Below are 26,487 nucleotides of genomic sequence, written 5' to 3' on the forward strand. Positions count from 1 at the left end.
AAAAAATTTAACAAATCATGTGACCGTCATGGGTCATATGCATACATTAATACAAATTGGAAATCAAGAATTTAGTGTTTCCTGTAGCGGATCAGTATACAGTGCACCTTGTTTTATGAGGCTAGTTTTTAATAAAGTGTCTGGATGAGCACTGTTTAGGAATATGTTTACTATATACAATTTGTAAAGTCATGCTTGTTATACTTTTGAGAGAAATCTTCAAATAAAGTTAAGATAGTTACGTCCATATAAGGATTAAAATCATATATATATATATATATATATATATATATATATATATATATATATATATATATATATATATATATATATGGAATAAAATGAAGTATGCGTTCGTATCCCGGCGAGGCAGTCAGGCACAGCTGTACCAGAGGGTTCCCCTAGACGTATCAAAACAAGGCGTGCGTCTGTCATAACTTCTTGGATCCCATTCTAAGCAACTTTCTTCAAAATTCGCTACAATGGCAGCTTTCGAAGGTAACAGACAGGATTTGGGAAACTTGTGAATGTTAGAATTCAATTAATATCCTTCAGTCTTTTTGGCTAAAACAAGTAACGTATGGGTATTATAATAGCCGGTAGTTGAGTTGTCCCACCAAAGCAGTTTCGGCCACTAGATTAAAGTCTTTGCCATTTAAGGTGAAGAATCTATGTCATGTCAACATTCAGTAAGGAATTAGGGGTCTGATGTAGGTAAATATTGAACTGGTGACAAGAGACTAATGTAACTTTAGTAACCTAACATAGCCTACTTCTTCCCAAAATGTTTAGGTGATAACTTCATCTTATTATTAAAAATGCTTTTAGAAGTAACTCAAATGTCTTTTCATTCACCAGCAAATATTCTATTTTAATTCATAATTTCTTTGTACATTGATGGTATTAGATCATGGATTTTGTTTGCTATTTGGTATGTTGGTGTATATGGCAGTTTCTTGAGCCAGAGAATTGTATATGAATGGAATAGTTGACTGCAGATACCACAAATGAATTTAGAGTCAGACACGAGCACCGAATAGACATGGGCAAATGGTAAGCTGGTTCTACACAAATTCGTTAATGTTGAAGTGTAAGGGTCTATTATGATTTGAAGGGGTGATTGCTTTCTTGGTAATTTATCTGGATTAGGTACCACTTTAGAGGCACCAATGAAGTGGCCAATGGCTTTTGTTAAAATGCATATGCTACCTTCATAATTACATGTTATATAATTTTATTAGTGAAGGAGCTTGTATATTTTCATTTTATAATGACAAGGTAGTATTTGAGGATAGAAACTAGTTGTTGTGTCTCTGAGTGGAATAAAGCTCAAGTGTATGGGGGAAGAATGGCTTGGAAATGTCTTTGGATGGTGATGTTTGGGTGTGGCATCATTACCAGTCTGCCCAACATGAAGCATGTTAAAGTTTTTACAAGTTATTCTGTAAATGTAGTCTGCATTTTCTGGTGAGTTTTTGATTAAGATATTCTCTATAGTATTGTTATTACCGAAGGCTACATTAGAGGATTTAAGCAACCTGGGAATTAATGTAGAATTTTAACTAAAAGGGAGACCTAAAAGATTCTAGGTATCAAGGGGAGGTATTGATTTAACTGTATGAAATTATCTGTTTGCCAACTTAAGGAATTTGTCAATGCAAGATCTAAGATACTTTAGATCCAATAAGTAACTTCGTCGGTAAATTCCGGACTGCATATACGTAATGCCATAAGGATTATCGACTGGAATGATAATTTAATTCTGTCATGTTGAGTCGAGTTTACCTATGGCGTACTAGCTTCATCTCTTCCTTGCATAGCAACTGACCGTTCTACATCTATCTCATTCTTGTATCTCCCCTTACAATGTTATCATTACACAAAAGTGCACTTTGGATGTAAGTTTAATTGGAGAAAAATTGGTGGAAGTGAAGTGCTTTAGAAATCTGGGAGTGGACTTAACAGTGAATGGAACCTTGGAAGCAGAGGTGAGTCACAGGGTGGGAGAGGGGGCAAAGGTTCTGAGAGCAATGAAGAATGTGTAGAAGGAGAGAACATTATCTCGGAGGGCAAAAATGGGTATGTTTGAAGGCATAGTAGTTCCAGTATTATTATATGGTTGCAATGCATGGGCTATAGATGGGGTTGTACAGAGGAGGGTGGATGTGTTGGAAATGAAATGTTTGATGACAATATGTGGTGTGTGATCTTTTGATTAAGTAAGTAATGAGAGGTTAAGAGAGATGTGTGAAAATAGAGAGTGAGTTTGAGAGAGCAGAAGAGGGTGTGTTAAATTGGTTTGGACATAGGAAGAGAATGAGTAAGGAAAGATTGACAAAGAGGATATATGTGTCAGAGGTGGAGGGAAGAAGGAGAAGCGGGAGACCAAATTGGAGGTGGAAGGACTGAGTGAAAAAGATTTTGATCGATCAGGGCCTGAACATAAAGGAGGGTGAGAGGTATGCAAGGAATAGAGTAAACTGGAATAATGTGGTATACTGTGGTCAATGTGCTGTCAGTGGATTGGGATAGGGCTTGTAAAGTGTCTGGGGTAAACCATGGAAAGGTCTGTGGGGCCTGGATGTGGAAAGGGAGCTGTGGTTTTGGTGCATGACACATGACAGCTAGAGACTGAGTGTGAACGAATGTGGCCTTTTTGTCTTTTCCTGGCGCTGCCTCACATGCGTGTAGGGGAGGGGGTGGCGTTTCATGTGTGGCAGGGTGGCAGCAGAAATGGATGGAGGCAGCAAGTATGAGTGTGTACATGTGTATATGTCTATGTATATATAAGTATGTATATGTTGAAATGCATAGGTATGTATGTGTGCATGTGGGTTGGGCCATTTTTTGTCTGTTTCCTTGTGCTGCCTTGCAAACGTGGGAGACAGAGTAAGTATGATAAAATTCATTTATTTTTTTTTATTTTTTGCTTTGTAGCTGTCTCCTGCGCCTGCAAGGTAGCGCAAGGAAACAGACGAAAGAAATGGCCCAACCCACCCCCACACACATGCACACACACACACACACACACACACACGTCCACACACGCAAACATATGTATTATATATATATATTATATAATAGGTTTGGATGGTATTGCAGTGGAATTTATTAAAAAAGGGGGTGACTGTATTATTGACTGGTTGGTAAGGTTATGTAATGTATGTATGACTCATGGTGAGGTGCCTGAGGATTGGCTGAATGCGTGCATAGTGCCATTGTACAAAGGCAAAGGGGGTAAGAGTGAGTGCTCAAATTACAGAGGTATAAGTTTGTTGAGTATTCCTGGTAAATTATCTGGGAGGGTATTGATTGAGAGGGTGAAGGCATGTACAGAGCATCAGATTGGGGAAGAGCAGTGTGGTTTCAGAAGTGGTAGAGGATGTGTGGATCAGGTGTTTGCTTTGAAGAATGTATGTGAGAAATACTTAGAAAAGCAAATGGATTTTTATGTAGCATTTATGGATCTGGAGAAGGCATATGATAGAGTTGATGGAGATGCTCTGTGGAAGGTATGAAGAATATATGGTGTGGGAGGCAAGTTGTTAGAAGCAGTGAAAAGTTTTTATCGAGGATGTAAGGCATGTGTACGTGTAGGAAGAGAGGAGAGTGATTGGTTCTCAGTGAATGTAGGTTTGTGGCAGGGGTGTGTGATGTCTCCATGGTTGTTTAATTTGTTTATGGATGGGGTTGTTAGGGAGGTAAATGCAAGAGTTTTGGAAAGAGGGGCAAGTATGAAGTCTGTTGGGGATGAGAGAGCTTGGGAAGTGAGTCAGTTGTTGTTCGCTGATGATACAGCGCTGGTGGCTGATTCATGTGAGAAACTGCAAAAGCTGGTGACTGAGTTTGGTAAAGTGTGTGAAAGAAGAAAGTTAAGAGTAAATGTGAATAAGAGCAAGGTTATTAGGTACAGTAGGGTTGAGGGTCAAGTCAATTGGGAGGTAAGTTTGAATGGAGAAAAACTGGAGGAAGTGAAGTGTTTTAGATATCTGGGAGTGGATCTGGCAGCGGATGGAACCATGGAAGCGGAAGTGGATCATAGGGTGGGGGAGGGGGCAAAAATCCTGGGAGCCTTGAAGAATGTTTGGAAGTCGAGAACATTATCTCGGAAAGCAAAAATGGGTATGTTTTAAGGAATAGTGGTTCCAAGAATGTTGTATGGTTGCGAGGCGTGGGCTATGGATAGAGTTGTGCGCAGGAGGATGGATGTGCTGGAAATGAGATGTTTGAGGACAATGTGTGGTGTGAGGTGGTTTGATCGAGTAAGTAACGTAAGGGTAAGAGAGATGTGTGGAAATAAAAAGAGCGTGGTTGAGAGAGCAGAAGAGGGTGTTTTGAAATGGTTTGGGCACATGGAGAGAATGAGTGAGGAAAGATTGACCAAGAGGGTATATGTGTCGGAGGTGGAAGGAACGAGGAGAAGAGGGAGACCAAATTGGAGGTGGAAAGATGGAGTGAAAAAGATTTTGTGTGATCGGGGCCTGAACATGCAGGAGGGTGAAAGGAGGGCAAGGAATAGAGTGAATTGGAGCGATGTGGTATACTGGGGTTGACGTGCTGTCAGTGGATTGAATCAAGGCATGTGAAGCGTCTGGGGTAAACCATGGGAAGCTGTGTAGGTATGTATATTTGCGTGTGTGGACATATGTATATACATGTGTATGGGGGTGGGTTGGGCCATTTCTTTCGTCTGTTTCCTTGCGCTACCTCGCAAGGTTCGCCAGGTACCCAATTTATTGACTAACCATTTGGATAGGATAAGTAGTTGGGTTTTCTGTATACTGACTACTGAGACCAGGATTTGAACTTGTGTAGGCTAGTTTTTGGGTGGGCCGTGAATGTGTCGGAGTCAGGATTGCAAACTGCTATATCTGGATGAAAAGGAGTATAATCTTGTTGAGAAGCATCTCAGCTAGGAGGAATCAATTGTTTCCTTGCTTCTGATTTTAATGCAACTTTGAAGCTCCATGATCCCCAGAAAAGGGTAAGAGGGGTCATGGGGTTATATGAATAAAGAAAATATTGGGAAAATAAGAGTCCACAGGTTATGATTTATTATGTTTTGTGTTGGGTCTCCTTGGTGCTCAGGGACATGTTGCTTATGTTTATAGTAACTTTTGTTCTGTTGTCTGGTTACTACTCAGGCATGTGAGCCTTGCCACTGTCCATTGTTTACTATGTTTTGCAAATGATTTTGTTGCATGTGGTGGTAATTATTTGAGTTTATTTTTTTCATAATTACATTTAACAAGTATCCAAGATCCAGTTATAGATATAGTGGTGCTTATGATATGAAAAGAGGACACACTGTGCTTGAGATTCACCAAAAAGTGGAAAATCCATAGAACTTAGGGAAGGGTGCATGAGATTCAACAAAAAGTGGAAAATCCATAGAACTCAGGAAGGGTGCATTTTTGTGTAACCTATGACCATTTTGGTGTTGGTTCTTCAGTGATTAGTTACAAAGAAGGAGTTTGAAAAGTTTCATACCAAAAGTGACAAAAAAGGGCATTGCTAGTTCTAAGGCTATGCATGGAACAAAACTGGCTAGCAACATCAAGCCTGTGGACTTGCCTTATTTTACCTTGTTCATTTTGGGATGAGAGACAAGGTATATTTTGGGAAGTACCATTAGTAACTACAGTTATGAGTTTTGTTTAGAATTTATGCAGACCTATATATTAGGAAAGTAAAACTGTGTAGCTTGGAATTTTATTCTATTTTCTATCAGGTCCCCTTAACAGAACTGATGCCCGTCATCTGGCAGAAATCTGGAACTCGGCAGTGGCGAGCCCCAGTACCCTTAAGCAAATAATTGTTGATTTATAGAGCTCTCAAGTAGCAGCTTCCATGTTTGCTTCTGTACTCTTGCCAGTTGAAGACCAGTCAGATTGATTCTACTGCATTATGTTGCACAGTCAGCAGTGTTATTTCTCCTTCCCTTGTGATGATATGTCATGAGACAGTCAGTATTAACTTGAGATATGTATAGATCTCTTTCTTATAATCCAGACAGTTATTTCACTGTTAGGTTTACCTGCTTGTATGCTTAAGAAATGTGTATTAGTGGTTTTGAACTTCTTCCATTAATATAGAGATGAGAAAGGGAAAAAATTTTCATTGCTCACTTTTACGACCATGTGCAGAAGTAACTGAAATAAAGTGAAGACAAAGAATATAAGTTGTGTTACACAGAAAAATAGGATAAAGACATCATAAAAGAAAGATAGGATAAAAACATATTAAAAGATAAACTTTTAATTACAGAGATGGGTGTACTGCCGGAAATAGCCAAAGCAGTGGAAGAGATGGACTGGACGTAAGTTATTGATGCTACAGTTGACACAGATTTTGCATGGTAGATACTCATGAATAAGACAACTATAACTGTATTTTTTTTCGTATGGTTGATTATAGTGGCTGCACTTCACACTTCTCAAACATGTATTGAGTTACACTTTCTTGTCTCTTTTCTGAACAACACCGATCTTTACATAACTACAAATACTGATTCATCATATCTCAAAACCATTCATACCCATGATGAAGACACTAAACACATAATGCTTAGTTGCCCTGCACTTACCCCACATTGACATGCTTAGCATCACTGCACCTTTTATGCTTAGCATCACTACACCTTTTGATCTGTGGTCCTACCTCTTGGATGTGGCTGGCCATCTGATTGCTATAGGGGCCTAGGAAAGGGAGGAAGGGTCTTCCAGGGCAGAAGGTAGGTAGGTATGTTTAGTTAAGTGTAGATGGAATCAGCCTGCTTTTTATGTCATGAATGAAAAGTAATTTTCATTGACGCTGTATTATTGTATGCAATTGAAAGGGAGTACAGTCTCACAAAAAAGTGAATATTTTTATGATAGTAGTGATATAGTTTGTTATGCAGTCCTTGGACCCCATTTGTTTTATTTTATGCTAATTTAAAGTTGTGCTCAACATGGGAGCAGGTAAGATGGGTCTCTGGTGGGCTGTACTCATTATTGTCCACTGACGATGATATAGTCTCTTTGAAGTTGATTCATAGTTTGTGTTGTTACCATTTGCGGATATGGTCCCAGAACACTTTACATCTTACCCCATGAGTCCCTTCCATTTGATGAGGCTCCTGCAGCTGGCCGCATTCACTGGTTGGAACCATAGGTCATAAAGTGTTGTGGTGATGTGCATTCTAGGAGTGTAGGGCTAATGAATGGTAAGTGTTTGGTGTCTTCATTATGGTAGTTGCATCATGGCCATGAAAAGTCTTAGGGTGAGTTGAAAAGGTGTTTGTATCATTGTAGGGATTGTTGATGTTAAGAGAGTAGACAAGATTGTGACTCATGTTTGGGGAGTGTGGTTTCTGATCGGTGTATGTCTGGTGGGTTGGAGGTTAAGACCATTGGGAGGTCATTTTGTTTAGTGCTTGTTGGGATATTTCAGTGTGGAAAGACCCACTTCAGTTTGTTTGGCAATCAGATATATGCAATAGCTCTAGACCTCCTTCTGAAATCACTCAGAAACTAACCACCAACATCCATGTAGAAATAAAAAGTCTACTTTTGCCTCACTTATCATTAACCTATATTCACAGATCCCCCTCCCTTAACAAACAGAACACTGACATAACATCTACACACTAAAATAGCATGACAAGTACCAAACATCCAGCCTCCCAACTCTGTTTTATATTCCAGCCCACCAGACATACACCCATTTAGAAACCACACTCCCAGGACAAACTCGAGTCACACCCTCATGCTTATTCTCTGGACATCACTCAACATTACAACATTGTATCCACCGTTTCAACATATCTCAAAACTTTCCATACTCATGAAGACCTTTCATACCCATGAAGGCCTTTCTCCTGGCATTCCTTCTTCAACTGAAAAAGATTTCACTTTGAGAGTTTTTCCTTGCATGATTCTGGCAACTCCTCCACATCACCTTCCTCAGCCTATTTAAAGCTAACTTTTTACTGTTTCCACAGTGTGTGCATGTGTTCTTGATACATTGGCATTGACATCAAAACCAAGGAATCCCTGAACAAATTGTGGGCAAAGCTTCCATCACACTCCATTCAAACATGCACTGGTGGTTTCCTTCCCGGCCCCAGTGATGTTCATGATGGCATCCCTAATGATGAGAACTTGCATAATTTCATCACAGCCATCTAGTCATTCTCTGTATGCATCACAAGCTTCGTAAATTTTCTCTGTAAATAGTGGTGTAGTGTTGAGCAGAAGAAAGAATTCTTTGATGTCCTTACTAAGTTCCTGTATTGAAGATGGATGGCCATGGGCATTATCCATAAAGAGGAGAATCTTGATATTGTTGTTCTCCTTTGCGTAGTACTCCATCAGCTTTATGTGGAGCTTTGCAGCACAGTAATCACAGAAAACTTTACCTCTTTCCACCCCATTGGATTAAAATGATAATACTGGCAAAAGTTGCTTCGCGTATCCTTTAAGAGCCTTGGAATTTTCTGAATGGTTGACCATTAATGATTTTAACCTTGCATTCACATTTTGTGTTTCCCCCTGCAAGGAGTTTGTAGCCTTCCATAGCCCCTTTGAATCCTGTTACTGTCTTCTCTTCACTTGGAATGTTTTTTAATAATTTGGTTTTGTCCACATTAAATATTTGCTTAGGAGAATAACTATCTTCCTTGATAATGGTCTTAGAGGTTCCCAGAAATTTTTCAGCAGCAACATCAGCAAAGTAGCATCACCATTCATCTTGATGTGGTAATTATAGTGCTTATTTTCTAAAGGTTTCTGAAGTTTAACATTGTTTTGTGTATTGTTTTGTGATTATGTTATTCTGAAATACATTCAGTCTGATTAATGTTGTCGGCATTGCCATCTGAGAGATGCTGATATTGCGCTATTAACTTTTTGTGGCAAAAGAAAGTGTAATACCTTTTAAATTCTTTGATGAAACAAATAATAGCCTCAGAAGCTAGAACATATGTAAACCCAAACATGCTGCTGAAATTTGTCGGAGACAATAGGATATAGAACAATGGGAAGGACTGTCATTAAAGGTTCTGTTGAGGTGAAAGAATTTTCAAAAGCTTTAGCAGCTTCACCTACTACACAGCTGATTAGAAATAGGAATGGATAGATAACTGATATGGAATGATTATTGACTGCAAAATTTGGCAAGAGGATCAGTATCAATGTGATTATGTTATTCTGAAATGCATTCAGTCCTTGATTAACATTGTCGGCAGTGCCATCTGAGAGATGCTGATGTTGCGCTATTAACTTTTTGTGAGGCAAAAGAAAGTGTAATACCTTTTAAGTTCTTTGATGAAAAAGAGATGTAACCTCGGAAGTTAGAACATATATAAACCCAAACATGCTGCTAAAATTTGTAGGAGACAATAGGATATAGCAACAGTGGGAAGGACTGTCATTAAAGGTTCTGTTCAGATGAAAGAATTTTCAAAAGCTTTAGTAGCTTCACCTACTACTTATCTGATTAGAAATAGGAATGGTTATTGACTACAAAATTTGACAAGAGGCTCAGTATCAATGTTAGATGCCTTTGAGTACAGGTATGCACTTAATTAGAAAAAAGTATCATGTGTGTAAGAGGATTTGGAAAAAGTTCAACAGTGGAACCTTTTATTTACATGCTTTATTGTTCTACTGTATTTTTTTCTGATCATTCGGAGTGTTTTAGTCTTGCTTGAATGTTTGTCTGCTCTGTTGTTTGAGATTGCATCCCCAGTGTATAAAAACTGTCTATGGAAATATCGATTTTGATTATTTTTTTTATTATAGTTACATTTTCCTGGAAGGCATTGCTGATGTAGAGGCTTCCTGTTTTTAACTCTGAAATTATAAGTACTGTTGAATTACTGGTAGAAATTGCATGATTTGATTTTTGTACCATTCAAACTTATATCCTCTTGGAGTGAGGCCATTTCTAGAACATTCGTATTCCACGTTGTGCAGCCATGGATTCTGCAAGCTCCCCTTCTCCAGTGTGGCCCAGAGAAAGAGAAACAGGAATGGCAAATTTTTTTACAGGTTTGCCTTTAGAGAATATAAGATACTCCACATTAATACGAAAGAGAATATAAGATACTCCATCTTAATACAAAAGAGAATACAAAATACTCCATATTGATACAAAACTGGAAAAGAAAATGATACTGCCCATATACTGTAGAAACTCTCAAACTCACCAGGGTAATGGTGAGGTGGTTGTGTTGTGCAGTTTATGTTCTGACCAGTTGGCATGTCAAAAGGTCCATGGTGGCCCATATTACTTATATATACAATAGGGGTATGGATATTCCAAAGCAACTCCAGGATAGGGCTAAATGAAGCTGAAATCACCTTATCAGTGGATGATCTCAGGTGATAATGGAAGGTGGAGAAAATGTCTTTTCAGAAAATCACCAGACATCCCACATGACAATTCAAGGCTACTCAGTATTGTACACACTCGGCTTGTTAATGTTACTCCCTCCAACAATTTATATACGATTTATCAATCTACTTCAGTTCTAATAAAGATTGTCATGAGCTGTTTACAGATTAGATTTGAGTGATAGAGTACAAGATGTGGTCATTGTGACTAGAAAATTATGAATAAGGTCATTTTCCCTTCTATGGTTATATGTATAAGGGCCCATTACAACTTATGGTAGCCATAATGACCTCACTGATGTGCTTTTTAAAGACACCAGACTCATAAGTATGAAAGGCAGATCCATCGTGGAATGAGCACACCTTTGAAGCCACATCCTTCATGGAATAGTTTAAATAACATGTTGATGTCATTGAACTAATCAGAATTCTTATACAGTGTGTGAAGGAGCTGCAGTCTTGAAAGTACATCTTGGAAGCTGTTACATGGAACTTTTAGCCTCAGAAAGGAGTATAATGGCTTAAGCATGTAATGAAATTAATGTGGACATGGTTAAGCAGATAGCATACTTAAATTTAAGAAGTTGAATGATAGCAAAGGATTTTTGAGGTAAGGCCCCCATTAGTGTAAAATTCCCTCCCCATAAAGTACCAATTAGTAATTACTTTATAAGGACACTGCAGCTGACAGGCTAGTATCTTACTGTAACTTTTGTTCAAGATTTTGAATTAGAAACAAGTCAAAAATGATGGTGTAAATTTTGAATGAGAAATAGAGCTAGATATATTTCACAAAAAATTATAGTTTTTGGTCTCACTCGTATGATGGTTAGATGCCACAGTTTTTATTTGCAGACTGTTACTCATGTACTGGAAGCTTTACAAAAATTGTCTTATAAGAAAATAAAAAGAAATATGTGAGAAACTGCAGAAGCTGGTGACTGAGTTTGGTAAAGTGTGTGAAAGAAGAAAGTTAAGAGTAAATGTGAATAAGAGCAAGGTTATTAGGTACAGTAGGGGTGAGGGTCAAGTCAATTGGGAGGTAAGTTTGAATGGAGAAAAACTGGAGGAAGTAAAGTGTTTTAGATATCTGGGAGTGGATCTGGCAGCGGATGGAACCATGGAAGCGGAAGTGGATCATAGGGTGGGGGAGGGGGCAAAAATCCTGGGAGCCTTGAAGAATGTGTGGAAGTCGAGAACATGATCTCGGAAAGCAAAAATGGGTATGTTTGAAGGAATAGTGTTTCCAACGATGTTGTATGGTTGCGAGGTGTGGGCTATGGATAGAGTTGTGCGCAGGAGGGTGGATGTGCTGGAAATGAGATGTTTGAGGACAATGTGTGGTGTGAGGTGGTTTGATCGAGTAAGTAATGTAAGGGTAAGCGAGATATGTGGAAATAAAAAGAGCGTGGTTGAGAGAGCAGAAGAGGGTGTTTTGAAATGGTTTGGGCACATGGAGAGAATGAGTGAGGAAAGGTTGACCAAGAGGATATATGTGTCAGAGGTGGAGGGAACGACCAAATTGGAGGTGGAAAGATGGAGTGAAAAAGATTTTGTGTGATCGGGGCCTGAACATGCAGGAGGGTGAAAGGCGGGCAAGGAATAGAGTGAATTGGATCGATGTGGTATACCGGGGTTGGCGTGCTGTCAGTGGATTGAATCAGGGCATGTGAAGTGTCTGGGGTAAACCATGGAAAGTTGTGTGGGGCCTGGATGTGGAAAGGGAGCTGTGGTTTTGGGCATTATTGCATGACAGCTAGAGACTGAGTGTGAACGAATGGGGCCTATGTTGTCTTTTCCTAGTGCTACCTCGCACGCATGAGAGGGGAGGGGGATGGTATTCCATGTGTGGCGAGGTGGCGATGGGAATGAATAAAGGCAGACAGTGTGAATTGTGTGCATGGGTGTATATGTATATGTCTGTGTGTGTATATATATGTGTACATTGAGATGTATAGGTATGTATATTTGCGAGTGTGGATGTGTATGTATATACATTGTGTATGGGGGTGGGTTGGGCCATTTCTTTTGTCTGTTTCCTTGCGCTACCTCGCAAACGTGGGAGACAGCGACAAAGCAAAAAAAAAAAAAAAAAATGTAGCACTGACTACTGAGCAAAAACTTTTACTTCCTCATCAGTTTATGATTATGTAAGGCCAATCTTTTCATAGAATATTGATATGATTGTCAATGTAAGATTCATTTAAAAGAAAGTTCATGTGCAATCAGTTTAAGTTAACCCATATCTTTGATTTTTGAATATGAGTTAAATTCCCTCAGTTTTTGGTAAAAACTACTTTTTTTGAGGCTCCTGACATGAAACTTTTTCCTTCTTTGTTTGAAGGACCAGTTTTTTTTTTAACAGTAATTAGAAATTTAAAGATAGCATGGTAGTGACATGTATGTATTTGAATATCATCATTTGTGTGACATTTGTCAAACTTTATCATAGCTGAGTAAGAATTTCACTTGACTTACCTTGTAAGTATCCAAAGGATGACAGGATTCTTTCTAAAGTACAAAAAAGGGTTCAAAGTTTGAGAGAGACTATAATCCATAAACATAGTGTGGCAAGGACATACTACACTAACCTTTCTCTGTCCTGTTATGGACATGTGAAACTGACAGTGACCAGACAGGGAATATAAGGTGGGATAGTGCCACGGGCTAGTGGTAGGAATTGTGGTTACATTGTTGCTCTATTTTTTATAGCAATGACTGAACAGCCTTCCATGAAGGTAGAATGAAATCCGGTAGCATGTCTATATATATATATATATATATATATATATATATATATAATTTTTTTTGCCGCTGTCTCCCGCGTTTGCGAGGTAGTGCAAGGAAGCAGACGAAAGAAATGGCCCAACCCACCCCCATACACATGTATATACATACACGTCCACACACGCAAATATACATACCTACACAGCTTTCCATGGTTTACCCCAGATGCTTCACATGCCCTGATTCAATCCACTGACAGCATGTCAACCCCGGTATACCACATCGATCCAATTCACTCTATTCCTTGCCCTCCTTTCACCCTCCTGCATGTTCAGGCCCCGATCACACAAAATCTTTTTCACTCCATCTTTCCACCTCCAGTTTGGTCTCCTACTTCTCCTCGTTCCCTCCACCTCCGACACATATATCCTCTTGGTCTATCTTTCCTCACTCATTCTCTCCATGTGCCCAAACCATTTCAAAACACCCTCTTCTGCTCTCTCAACCATGCTCTTTTTATTTCCACACATCTCTCTTACCCTTACGTTACTTACTCGATCAAACCACCTCACACCACACATTGTCCTCAAACATCTCATTTCCAGCACATCCATCCTCCTGCGCACAACTCTATCCATAGTCCACGCCTCGCAACCATACAACATTGTTGGAACCACTATTCCTTCAAACATACCCATTTTTGCTTTCCGAGATAATGTTCTCGACTTCCACACATTCTTCAAGGCTCCCAGAATTTTCGCCCCCTCCCCCACCCTATGATCCACTTCCGCTTCCATGGTTCCATCCGCTGCCAGATCCACTCCCAGATATCTAAAACACTTCACTTCCTCCAGTTTTTCTCCGTTCAAACTCACCTCCCAATTGACTTGACCCTCAACCCTACTGTACCTAATAACCTTGCTCTTATTCACATTTACTCTTAACTTTCTTCTTTCACACACTTTACCAAACTCAGTCACCAGCTTCTGTAGTTTCTCACATGAATCAGCCACCAGCGCTGTATCATCAGCGAACAACAACTGACTCACTTCCCAAGCTCTCTCATCCCCAACAGACTTCATACTTGCCCCTCTTTCCAAAACTCTTGCATTCAGCTCCCTAACAACCCCATCCATAAACAAATTAAACAACCATGGAGACATCACACACCCCTGCCGCAAACCTACATTCACTGAGAACCAATCACTTTCCTCTCTTCCTACACGTACACATGCCTTACATCCTCGATAAAAACTTTTCACTGCTTCTAACAACTTGCCTCCCACACCATATATTCTTAATACCTTCCACAGAGCATCTCTATCAACTCTATCATATGCCTTCTCCAGATCCATAAATGCTACATACAAATCCATTTGCTTTTCTAAGTATTTCTCACATACATTCTTCAAAGCAAACACCTGATCCACACATCCTCTACCACTTCTGAAACCACACTGCTCTTCCCCAATCTGATGCTCTGTACATGCCTTCACCCTCTCAATCAATACCCTCCCATATAATTTACCAGGAATACTCAACAAACTTATACCTCTGAAATTTGAGCACTCACTCTTATCCCCTTTGGCTTTGTACAATGGCACTATGCACGCATTCCGCCAATCCTCAGGCACCTCACCATGAGTCATACATACATTAAATAACCTTACCAACCAGTCAGTAATACAGTCACCCCCTTTTTTAATAAATTCCACTGCAACACCATCCAAACCTGCTGCCTTTCCGGCTTTCATCTTCCGCATAGCTTTTACTACCTCTTCTCTGTTTACCAAATCATTTTCCCTAACCCTCTCACTTTGCACACCACCTCGAGCAAAACACCCTATATCTGCCACTCTATCATCAAACACATTCAACAAACCTTCAAAATACTCACTCCATCTCCTTCTCACATCACCACTACTTGTTATCACCTCCCCATTTGCGCCCTTCATTGAAGTTCCCATTTGCTCCCTTGTCTTATGCACTTTATTTACCTCCTTCCAGAACATCTTTTTATTCTCCCTAAAATTTAATGATACTCTCTCACCCCAACTCTCATTTGCCCTCTTTTTCTCCTCTTGCACCTTTCTCTTGACCTCCTGTCTCTTTCTTTTATACATCTCCCACTCAATTGCATTTTTTCCCTGCAAAAATCGTCCAAATGCCTCTCTCTTCTCTTTCACTAATACTCTTACTTCTTCATCCCACCACTCACTACCCTTTCTAATCAACCCACTCTTCTCATGCCACAAGCATCTTTTGTGCAATCCATCACTGATTACCTAAATACATCCCATTCCTCCCCCACTCCCCTTACTTCCATTGTTCTCACCTTTTTCCATTCTGTACTCAGTCTCTCCTGGTACTTCCTCACACAAGTCTCTTTCCCAAGCTCACTTACTCTCACCACCCTCTTCACCCCAACATTCTCTCTTCTTTTCTGAAAACCCATACAAATCTTCACCTTAGCCTCCACAAGATAATGATCAGACATCCCTCCAGTTGCTCTGTGGAAGGTGTTGGGAATGTGTGGTGTGGGAGGCAAGTTGTTGGAAGCTGTGAAGGGTTTTTGTCGGGGATGTGGGGCATGTGTGCGTGTGGGGGGGGGAGGGTGATTGGTTCTCGGTGAATGTGGGTTTGCGGCGGGGGTGTGTGATGTCTCCATGGTTGTTTGATTTGTTTGGGGATGGGGTTGTTGGGGAGGTGAATGCAGGAGTTTTGGAGGGAGGGGCGGGTGTGGGGTCTGTTGGGGATGGGAGAGCTTGGGAAGTGAGTCGGTTGTTGTTCGCTGATGGTGCGGCGCTGGTGGCTGATTCATGTGAGAGGCTGCAGAGGCTGGTGACTGAGTTTGATGGGGTGTGTGAAGGAGGAGGGTTGGGAGTGAATGTGAATGGGAGCAGGGTTGTTGGGTACAGTGGGGTTGGGGGTCGGGTCAATTGGGAGGTGGGTTTGAGTGGAGAAGGGCTGGAGGAGGTGGGGTGTTTTGGGTGTCTGGGAGTGGATCTGGCAGCGGGTGGAACCGTGGGGGCGGAGGTGGATCGTGGGGTGGGGGGGGGCGAAAGTTCTGGGAGCCTTGGGGAGTGTGTGGAAGTCGAGAGCATTGTCTCGGGGGAAGGGAGTGGGTGTGTTTGGGGGGATGGTGGTTCCAGCGGTGTTGTGTGGTTGCGGGGCGTGGGCTGTGGATGGAGTTGTGTGCGGGAGGGTGGATGTGCTGGAGGTGAGATGTTTGAGGACGGTGTGTGGTGTGAGGTGGTTTGATCGAGTAAGTAACGTAGGGGTGGAAGAGATGTGTGGAAATGGGGAGAGCGTGGTTGAGGGAGCAGAGGGGGGTGTTTTGAGGTGGTTTGGGCACATGGAGAGAGTGAGTGGGGAGGGATTGACCAGGGGGATGTGTGTGTCGGGGGTGGAGGGAGCGAGGAGGGGGGAGGCCGAATTGGAGGTGGAAAGATGGAGTGGGGGGGATTTTGTGTGGTCGGGGCCTGAACGTGCAGGGGGGTGGGGGGGGGCGGGGAGTGGAGTGAGTTGGAGCGGTGTGGTGTGCCGGGGTTGATGTGCTGTCAGTGGATTGAGTCTGGGCGTGTGGAGCGTCTGGGTTGGGCCGTGGAGGGCTGTGTGGGTGTGTATATTTGCGTGTGTGGACGTGTGTATGTGCATGTGTGTGGGGGTGGGTTGGGCCGTTTCTTTCGTCTGTTTCCTTGCGCTGCCTCGCAAACGAGGGAGACAGCGACAAAGCGGGAAAAGAAGAAAAAATATATATATATATATATATATATATTTATCCCTGGGGATAGGGGAGAAAGAATACTTCCCACGTATTCCCTACGTGTCGTAGAAGGCGACTAAAAGGGAAGGGAGCGGGGGGCTGGAAATCCTCCCCTCTCGTTTTTTTTTAATTTTCCAAAAGAAGGAACAGAGAAGGGGGCCAGGTGAGGATATTCCCTCAAAGGCCTAGTCCTCTGTTTTTAACGCTACCTCGCTATCGCGGGAAATGGCGAATAGTATGAAGGAACGGAAGGGGGGGCCGGGTGAGGATGTTCCCTCGGGGGCCCGGTCCTCTGTTCTTAGCGCTGCCTCGCTGATGTGGGAAATGGCGAATAGTTTGGGGGAGGGAAGGAATATATATATATATATATATGTATATATATATATATATATATATATATATATATATATATTCAGAAAAGAAGAGTGAATGTTGGGGTGAAGAAGGTGGTGAGAGTAAGTGAGCTTGGGAAGGAGACCTGTGTGAAGAAGTATCAGGAGAGACTGTGTACAGAATGGAAAAAGGTGAGAACAATGGAAGTAAGGGGAGTGGGGGCGGAATGGGATGTATTTAGGGAATCAGTGATGGATTGCGCAAAAGATGCTTGTGGCATGAGAAGAGTGGGAGGTGGGCTGTTTAGAAAGGGTAGTGAGTGGTGGGATGAAGAAGTAAGAGTATTAGTGAAAGAGAAGAGAGAGGCATTTGGACGATTTTTGCAGGGAAAAAATGCAATTGAGTGGGAGAAGTATAAAAGAAAGAGACAGGAGGTCAAGAGAAAGGTGCAAGAGGTGAAAAAAAGGGCAAATGAGAGTTGGGGTGAGAGACTATCAGTAAATTTTAGGGAGAATAAAAAGATGTTCTGGAAGGAGGTAAATAGGGTGCGTAAGACAAGGGAGCAAATGGGAACTTCAGTGAAGGGCGTAAATGGGGAGGTGATAACAAGTAGTGGTGATGTGAGAAGGAGATGGAATGAGTATTTTGAAGGTTTGTTGAATGTGTCTGATGACAGAGTGGCAGATATAGGGTGTTTGGGTCGAGGTGGTGTGCAAAGTGAGAGGGTTAGGGAAAATGATTTGGTAAACAGAGAGGAGGTAGTAAAAGCTTTGCGGAAGATGAAAGCCGGCAAGGCAGCAGGTTTGGATGGTATTGCAGTGGAATTTATTAAAAAAGGGGGTGACTGTATTGTTGACTGGTTGGTAAGGTTATTTAATGTATGTATGACTCATGGTGAGGTGCCTGAGGATTGGCGGAATGCGTGCATAGTGCCATTGTACAAAGCCAAAGGGGATAAGAGTGAGTGCTCAAATTACAGAGGTATAAGTTTGTTGAGTATTCCTGGTAAATTATATGGGAGAGTATTGATTGAGAGGGTGAAGGCATGTACAGAGCATCAGATTGGGGAAGAGCAGTGTGGTTTCAGAAGTGGTAGAGGATGTGTGGATCAGGTGTTTGCTTTGAAGAATGTATGCGAGAAATACTTAGAAAAGCAAATGGATTTGTATGTAGCATTTATGGATCTGGAGAAGGCATATGATAGAGTTGATAGAGATGCTCTGTGGAAGGTATTAAGAATATATGGTGTGGGAGGCAAGTTGTTAGAAGCAGTGAAAAGTTTTTATCGAGGATGTAAGGCATGTGTACGTGTAGGAAGAGAGGAAAGTGATTGGTTCTCAGTGAATGTAGGTTTGCGGCAGGGGTGTGTGATGTCTCCATGGTTGTTTAATTTGTTTATGGATGGGGTTGTTAGGGAGGTAAATGCAAGAGTCTTGGAAAGAGGGGCAAGTATGAAGTCTGTTGGGGATGAGAGAGCTTGGGAAGTGAGTCAGTTGTTGTTCGCTGATGATACAGCACTGGTGGCGGATTCATGTGAGAAACTGCAGAAGCTGGTGACGGAGTTTGGTAAAGTGTGTGGAAGAAGAAAGTTAAGAGTAAATGTGAATAAGAGCAAGGTTATTAGGTACAGTAGGGTTGAGGGTCAAGTCAATTGGGAGGTGAGTTTGAATGGAGAAAAACTGGAGGAAGTGAAGTGTTTTAGATATCTGGGAGTGGATCTGTCAGCGGATGGAACCATGGAAGTGGAAGTGGATCATAGGGTGGGGGAGGGGGCGAAAATTTTGGGAGCCTTGAAAAATGTGTGGAAGTCGAGAACATTATCCCGGAAAGCAAAAATGGGTATGTTTGAAGGAATAGTAGTTCCAACAATGTTGTATGGTTGCGAGGCGTGGGCTATGGATAGAGTTGTGCGCAGGAGGATGGATGTGCTGGAAATGAGATGTTTGAGGACAATGTGTGGTGTGAGGTGGTTTGATCGAGTAAGTAACGTAAGGGTAAGAGAGATGTGTGGAAATAAAAAGAGCGTGGTTGAGAGAGCAGAAGAGGGTGTTTTGAAATGGTTTGGGCACATGGAGAGAATGAGTGAGGAAAGATTGACCAAGAGGATATATGTGTCGGAGGTGGAGGGAACAAGGAGAAGAGGGAGACCAAATTGGAGGTGGAAAGATGGAGTGAAAAGGATTTTGTGTGATCGGGGCCTGAACATGCAGGAGGGTGAAAGGAGGGCAAGGAATAGAGTGAATTGGAGCGATGTGGTATACAGGGGTTGACGTGCTGTCAGTGGATTGAATCAAGGCATGTGAAGCGTCCGGGGTAAACCATGGAAAGCTGTGTAGGTATGTATATTTGCGTGTGTGGACGTGTGTATGTACATGTGTATGGGGGGGGTTGGGCCATTTCTTTCGTCTGTTTCCTTGCGCTACCTCGCAAACGCGGGAGACAGCGACAAAGTATAAAAAAAAAAAAAAATATATATATATATTCCCTGGGGATAGGGGAGAAAGAATACTTCCCACGTATTCCATGCGTGTCATAGAAGGCAACTAAAAGGGAAGGGAGCGGGGGCTGGAAATCCTCCCCTCTCGTTTTTTTTTTTTTAATTTTCCAAAAGAAGGAACAGAGAAGAGGGCCAGGTGAGGATATTCCCTCAAAGGCCCAGTCCCCTGTTCTTAACGCTACCTCGCTATCATGGGAAATGGCGAATAGTATGAAAAAAAAATATATATATATATATATATATATATATATATATATATATATATATATATTTTAATTTTCCAAAAGAAGGAACAGAGAAGGGGGTCAGGTGAGGATATTCCCTCAAAGGCCCAGTCCTCTGTTCTTAACGCTACCTCGCTAACGCGGGAAATGGCGTATAGTTTGAAAGAAAGTTTGAAAGAATATATAGGGGATAGGGGAGAAAGAATACTTCCCACGTATTCCCTGCCTGTCGTAGAAGGCGACTAAAAGGGAAGGGAGCGGGGGGGCTGGAAATCCTCCCCTCTCGTTTTTTTTTTTTTTTTTATTTTCCAAAAGAAGGGACAGAGAAGAGGGCCAGGTGAGGATATTCCCTCAAAGGCCCAGTCCTCTGTTCTTAACGCTACCTCGCTATCGCGGGAAATAGCGAATAGTATGAAAAAAAAAATATATATATATATATATATATTTTTTTTTTTTTTTTTTTTTTTTTTTTTTTTAATACTTTGTCGCTGTCTCCCGCGTTTGCGAGGTAGCGCAAGGAAACAGACGAAAGAAATGGCCCAACCCCCCCCCCATACACATGTACATACGTCCACACACGCAAATATACATACCCACACAGCTTTCCATGGTTTACCCCAGACGCTTCACATGCCTTGATTCAATCCACTGACAGCACGTCAACCCCTGTATACCACATCGCTCCAATTCACTCTATTCCTTGCCCTCCTTTCACCCTCCTGCATGTTCAGGCCCCGATCACACAAAATCTTTTTCACTCCATCTTTCCACCTCCAATTTGGTCTCCCTCTTCTCCTCGTTCCCTCCACCTCCGACACATATATCCTCTTGGTCAATCTTTCCTCACTCATTCTCTCCATGTGCCCAAACCATTTCAAAACACCCTCTTCTGCTCTCTCAACCACGCTCTTTTTATTTCCACACATCTCTCTTACCCTTACGTTACTCACTCGCTCAAACCACCTCACACCACACATTGTCCTCAAACATCTCATTTCCAGCACATCCATCCTCCTGCGCACATCTCTATCCACAGCCCACGCCTCGCAACCATACAACTTAGAAAAGCAAATGGATTTGTATGTAGCATTTATGGATCTGGAGAAGGCATATGATAGAGTTGATAGAGATGCTCTGTGGAAGGTATTAAGAATATATGGTGTGGGAGGCAAGTTGTTAGAAGCAGTGAAAAGTTTTTATCGAGGATGTAAGGCATGTGTACGTGTAGGAAGAGAGGAAAGTGATTGGTTCTCAGTGAATGTAGGTTTGCGGCAGGGGTGTGTGATGTCTCCATGGTTGTTTAATTTGTTTATGGATGGGGTTGTTAGGGAGGTAAATGCAAGAGTCCTGGAAAGAGGGGCAAGTATGAAGTCTGTTGGGGATGAGAGAGCTTGGGAAGTGAGTCAGTTGTTGTTCGCTGATGATACAGCGCTGGTGGCTGATTCATGTGAGAAACTGCAGAAGCTGGTGACTGAGTTTGGTAAAGTGTGTGGAAGAAGAAAGTTAAGAGTAAATGTGAATAAGAGCAAGGTTATTAGGTACAGTAGGGGTGAGGGTCAAGTCAATTGGGAGGTGAGTTTGAATGGAGAAAAACTGGAGGAAGTGAAGTGTTTTAGATATCTGGGAGTGGATCTGTCAGCGGATGGAACCATGGAAGCGGAAGTGGATCATAGGGTGGGGGAGGGGGCGAAAATTTTGGGAGCCTTGAAAAATGTGTGGAAGTCGAGAACATTATCTCGGAAAGCAAAAGTGGGTATGTTTGAAGGAATAGTGGTTCCAACAATGTTGTATATATATATATATATATATATATATATATATATATATATATATATATATATATCACTGATACCCTTTCCCACTAGGAACTTCCTCAGGGGGCTGGCCATGACAGTAGAGTCTCCATAATTGATGAACTCTTGCCACTTCATTGCTTTTAGTACCATTGTCAGGGGGCAATAAAAGCATTGTTTCTAAAGGCTCCTACCTAATGTTCTTGCCTGATTTTCCAGCCTACTATTACCTAATGCTCCTGCCTAATGGTTGATTCTACCTAATGCTCCTGATTGATGTTCCTACTTACTACTTCTATCTGTTGCTCCTACCATCTTGCTAAAAGTCATGGCTAGTGCATAGTGCTCAAAGGGAAATCTGAAGTTACAGAGGATGAGTTGTTTGGGTTATGCGTTGTCAAGTGTTATGTGTGATGAGGAGAGAATTTGTTTGTTTGTGGACAGAATGCCAACAGTCCATGTGTGGGTTAGGCATAAAGAAAAGACAGGTACCTGTGTCAGAGGAGTGCAACTTGACAAGCACTGAAGTGCTGGTTCAATACTCGGCTATAGCTCACCCTCCATTAGTATATGTAGATTGATATTGATATTTCAAGGTTTACAGAATCATGTTTATGAGTTATAGATGGTCTACCTCGGCCAGCACATGATACTGTAAGTCCTTAGCACACCAGGTTATGGGATCAGAATCATATCAGATAACTCTAAACCATTTTTTTTAAGTAATCACAGAAAACACACAGGAGGTTATCTTTCATTTTCTTCTGGAAATTTCAGATTTATTGTTGAATTATTTTTTCAGATTGCCAACAGATGTCCAGAATGAGGCAATACCACTTATTTTGGGAGGTGGTGATGTTCTGATGGCAGCTGAAACAGGCAGTGGCAAGACAGGTGCCTTTTGCCTTCCTATCTTGCAGATTGTATGGGAAACTCTAAAAGACATTCAGATGGGCAAGACTTCTAAGATTAATAAAGAAGTTTGTGAGTATTTACTATGTACAGTGATTTGATATATAGAATTCTTGTACATTTGCAAAAATACTCTGTCAAAAAAGTGTAATTGATATACTTTTCATGTGAATGGCTTTAAGAGAAGCAAATTGAATTCGGTTGTTAATTCTTCTGTTGTCTTTACAGCTCCTCACTGGCTTCTGAGTTTCTTTGACCGTGATGCAGGGATGGCTGTAACCCCTGATGGCTTAAGGTGCCAGTCACGGGATCCAAAAGCTTGGCAAGGTGTCCGTTGCACCAAGGCTGTCACTGGAAAGGGGAAATATTATTATGAAGCAACTGTTTCTGATGAAGGGTTGTGTCGTGTTGGATGGTCAACTCCACAGGTAATTAATATTTGAAATGACTCTTAGTAACATTTTGAGATGTCTTGATATGAAGAGGCTGACAGTATAGTGTAATTCACTCAGAGGGAAACATAGCTCAAAGGGTAAGGGGGAAGAATGGTTTGTGAATGATGTAATGGTAAAATCAGGGCTTAGTTTGAGGGCAAGAGACAAGGAGTAGTGCTAACCCTGAAGCAGTTGTGGGAATATGTGAAAGTGTTTAAGGAAGTGAGCTCCAGACAGGTTTATGAGAGATGGGTGATTATTAATGCTTATACACCATTCCATGAGAAGGATGATGAAGAGAGATCACTGTTTTAGGAGCAGCTGAGTCCATGTGTCTGCAGTTTCGATGCAAGAAAGTGGGTATTAGTTGATGGTATTATTTGGTGGCATGGGGTATTCAGTAAGGTGAAATGAAATGGTGTAAAGCTTTTGGAGTTGTGTGTTGAAAATGATTTTTCGGTAGGAATACCTAGTTTAAAAAGAGAGATGGATGTACATAAGTATATGTGGGTAATTAGGAAAGAGGGTAAGTGGGCATTATTGAATTAAATAATGATTGTGTGTCAAAAGAGCTGAAGATGGTGTGGTGAAATGGCTTGGACAAATGGAGAGAATGAGTGAGCAGAGGTTATAAAAGAGATATGTGTCTGAAGTTTAGGGGACAAAAGCAGGGGTAGACCAGATTGCAGGTGGAAGGATGGAATGAGAGAGATTTTGAATGCTTGGAGCCTGAACATGCAGGAGGGAGGACGGTGTGCACAAGATAGAGTGATTGGAGTGATGTGGTCTATAGGTGGGCAGTGTGCTGTAAATGGACTGAACAGGGCATGTAAAGTGGCTGGGGAAACCATGGAAAGGTCTGTAGTTGATATTGCAGTTGAATTTCTTAAGAAATGGATGATTGTGTTATTGATTGTTTTTTAGGATTTTCATTGTATGTATGGATCATAATGAGGTGCCTGAAGATTGTCAGATTACATGAGGAGTACCATTGTATGAAGGGAAGAAGGACAAAGGTGGTTGTTCGAATTACAGAGGTTTAATTTTTTCTGTGTTTCTGATATGTATTATAGAAGAATGATGATTGAGAGGGTGGTGACATGCACAGAGCATGAAATTGAGGAGGAGGACTGTGATTTCAAGATTGGTAGAGCATGTTTGAATTAGGTTTGGCTTTAAAGATTGTGTGAGAAATACTTAGAGAAACAAAAGGATTTGTATGAGTCATTTATGGATCTTGAGAAAGCATATGTTAGGGGTGTTAGAGATGCTTTGTGGAAGTTGGTGTGAACATATGGTGTGAAGGGAAACCTATTAGAAGCAGTGAGGAAATTTTATAAAGAGTGTAAGGCATGTGTGGATAGATAGAGAGGGTGAGCAGTTCCAAGTGAAGGTGGGCCTGTGGCAGGGATGTATGATGTTACCATGGCTGTTTGATTTATACATGGTTGAGTTGTTGAGGGGCGTAAATGCAAGGGGCTTAGAGTGAGTGGCAAGTATGCAGTCTGTAGGGGTTGAGTAGGTCTAGGATGTGGTCTGTTTGTTGATAACATGTCACTGGTGGCAGATTCCAGTGAGAAATTGCAGAAGTTGGTGCTTGAGAGTGGCTGTATGTGTGAAGGGAGAAAGTTAAGAGCAAATGCAAATAAAAGCAAAGTAATTAGGTTCATCAATGCAGAGAAACATATTAGTTGGCCTATGAGTTAGAATGAATATAACTTGGAGGAAATTAGATGTTTTTTTTAGATGCTAGGAGTAGATGAAATGAAATGTTTTTAGGTTCTAGGAGTGGAGGAAATGTATTTTAGATACCTAGGAGTGGACATGGCAGCAAATGGAAGCATCGAGGTGTAGGTGAGAAATAGGGTGGGTGAGGGGGCAGAGACTGTTGGAACATTTAGGAATGTGTGGAAAGAGAGTTTGCTACCTGAAGGGCAAAAATGGGTATCTTGAAAGGTATAGGTGTCCTAGCAGTTTCATCTAAATGCTAGGTTTGGTTTGTAGATGAGAATGTACGGAATAGGGCAGCTGTGTTGAAGTTAAGTGTTTTAAGACAATATGTAGTGAGAAGAGGGTTGATTGAGTAAGCAATGTTAGGATAAGAGAGAGGCATGGTAGTGAGTGTGGTTGAGAGAGGTAAGGTTGTGCTGAAATTGTTTGGACTAATGGAGAGAATGAGTGAGGAGAGTTGTTTGACAAAGAGGTATATGTCAGGGATGGAGGGGACAAGGAAAAGGGGGAGACCAAAGTAGAAATGAAAGGGTGGAGTGAGAAAGATGAATGGATGGATGTAGTGAAAAAGATTTTAAGTGCTTGAGGCCTGAAGGCATGGGAGGGTGAAAGCATGCTTGGCATAGAGTGAATTGAAGTGATGTGGTGTACAGGGTGTGATGTGCTGTGAGTATACTAAATCAGGGCATATGAGGAGCCAGGAGAAACCACATAAAGGTCTGTGGGGCCTGGTTGTGGAAAGATGGAAGTGGTTTTAGTGCATTTCACCTGACAGTTAGAGAGTGGATTTAAGCAAATGTAGCCTTTACTTTGCGTGTTCATTGTGGTACCTCACTTATGCAGGAAATGTCGAAAAAACATGAAAGAAAAAGAATGTACGTGTATATAAATATACGATGTGGTTGATAGAGATGCTCTGTAAAAACTGATACGACTACATAGTGTGGGAGGAAATATGTTTGAAGCAGTAAGAAGTTTTTATCAAGAGAATAAGGCATTTATGGAAGCAAGTAGAGAGGAGGGTGAATGGTTCTAGGTGAATATAGGTCTGTGGCAGGGGTTTATGATATCAGCTTTACTGTTTAATTTTTTTATGGATGGAGTTATGAGGGAGGTAAATGCAAGGGTCTTGGAGAAAGGAGCAGGTATGTATCCTGCTGGGAGTGGTTGGAGCCTGGGTGGAGACTGATGGTTATGTTTGATGGTATTGTGGTCCCGTTGGTGCTGTGGGCTTTAAACAAAAATGCAAGCAGTGGAGTGAATGATCTGGGTATTAGATGTTTTAGGACAGTATGTGCTGTAAAGAGGGTTGATCACATTCAAAATTATAGGGCAGGGCTATACAGTTGGCAGACCTTGGTTAGCTTTGGTGCAGGCCTCAGCCTCTCCCCTCTTGGCATAGTGATTTGCTCATATGTGAGGAGAAAACTTTTCAAGGACAGTTTTCTTTTACAGCACATCTGTGATTAGTAACATTTCTCAAAATTATCTCTTATTCTAGCTTAGAATAATTTTTCTAGTTATTTTGAGGGCTCACATTAGCCTGATAGAGATTGTAATGAGTACTCTTTATTCATTTTTGAATACATTATTTTAAAAGAAGTCTTCCATGTGGTCATTCATCTCCTATGAATTTTGTGACAGGACTCCCAGTTTCTTAGAGGCAGACTTAAATATTTCCATAATAAATA

The 26,487-nt window shown here is 41.3% G+C and overlaps 1 protein-coding gene across 1 annotated transcript in view; it reads left to right on the top strand.

Annotated features, from left to right (window-relative positions):
* Positions 1-361: 361 nt before the first annotated feature.
* Ddx1 (ATP-dependent RNA helicase Ddx1) overlaps positions 362-26,487 on the top strand; it is a 142,017-nt gene continuing 115,891 nt past the window's right edge. The window contains exons 1-4 of the mRNA XM_071664219.1: positions 362-498; positions 6,268-6,319; positions 22,522-22,703; positions 22,860-23,059. Coding sequence (XP_071520320.1) covers positions 483-498; positions 6,268-6,319; positions 22,522-22,703; positions 22,860-23,059 — 450 coding nt within the window. The 5' untranslated portion in view covers positions 362-482. The remainder of the gene's footprint in view (positions 499-6,267; positions 6,320-22,521; positions 22,704-22,859; positions 23,060-26,487) is intronic.

The sequence above is a fragment of the Panulirus ornatus genome, chromosome 8 (assembly GCF_036320965.1).
Source record: "Panulirus ornatus isolate Po-2019 chromosome 8, ASM3632096v1, whole genome shotgun sequence".
NCBI lineage: Eukaryota > Metazoa > Arthropoda > Malacostraca > Decapoda > Palinuridae > Panulirus > Panulirus ornatus.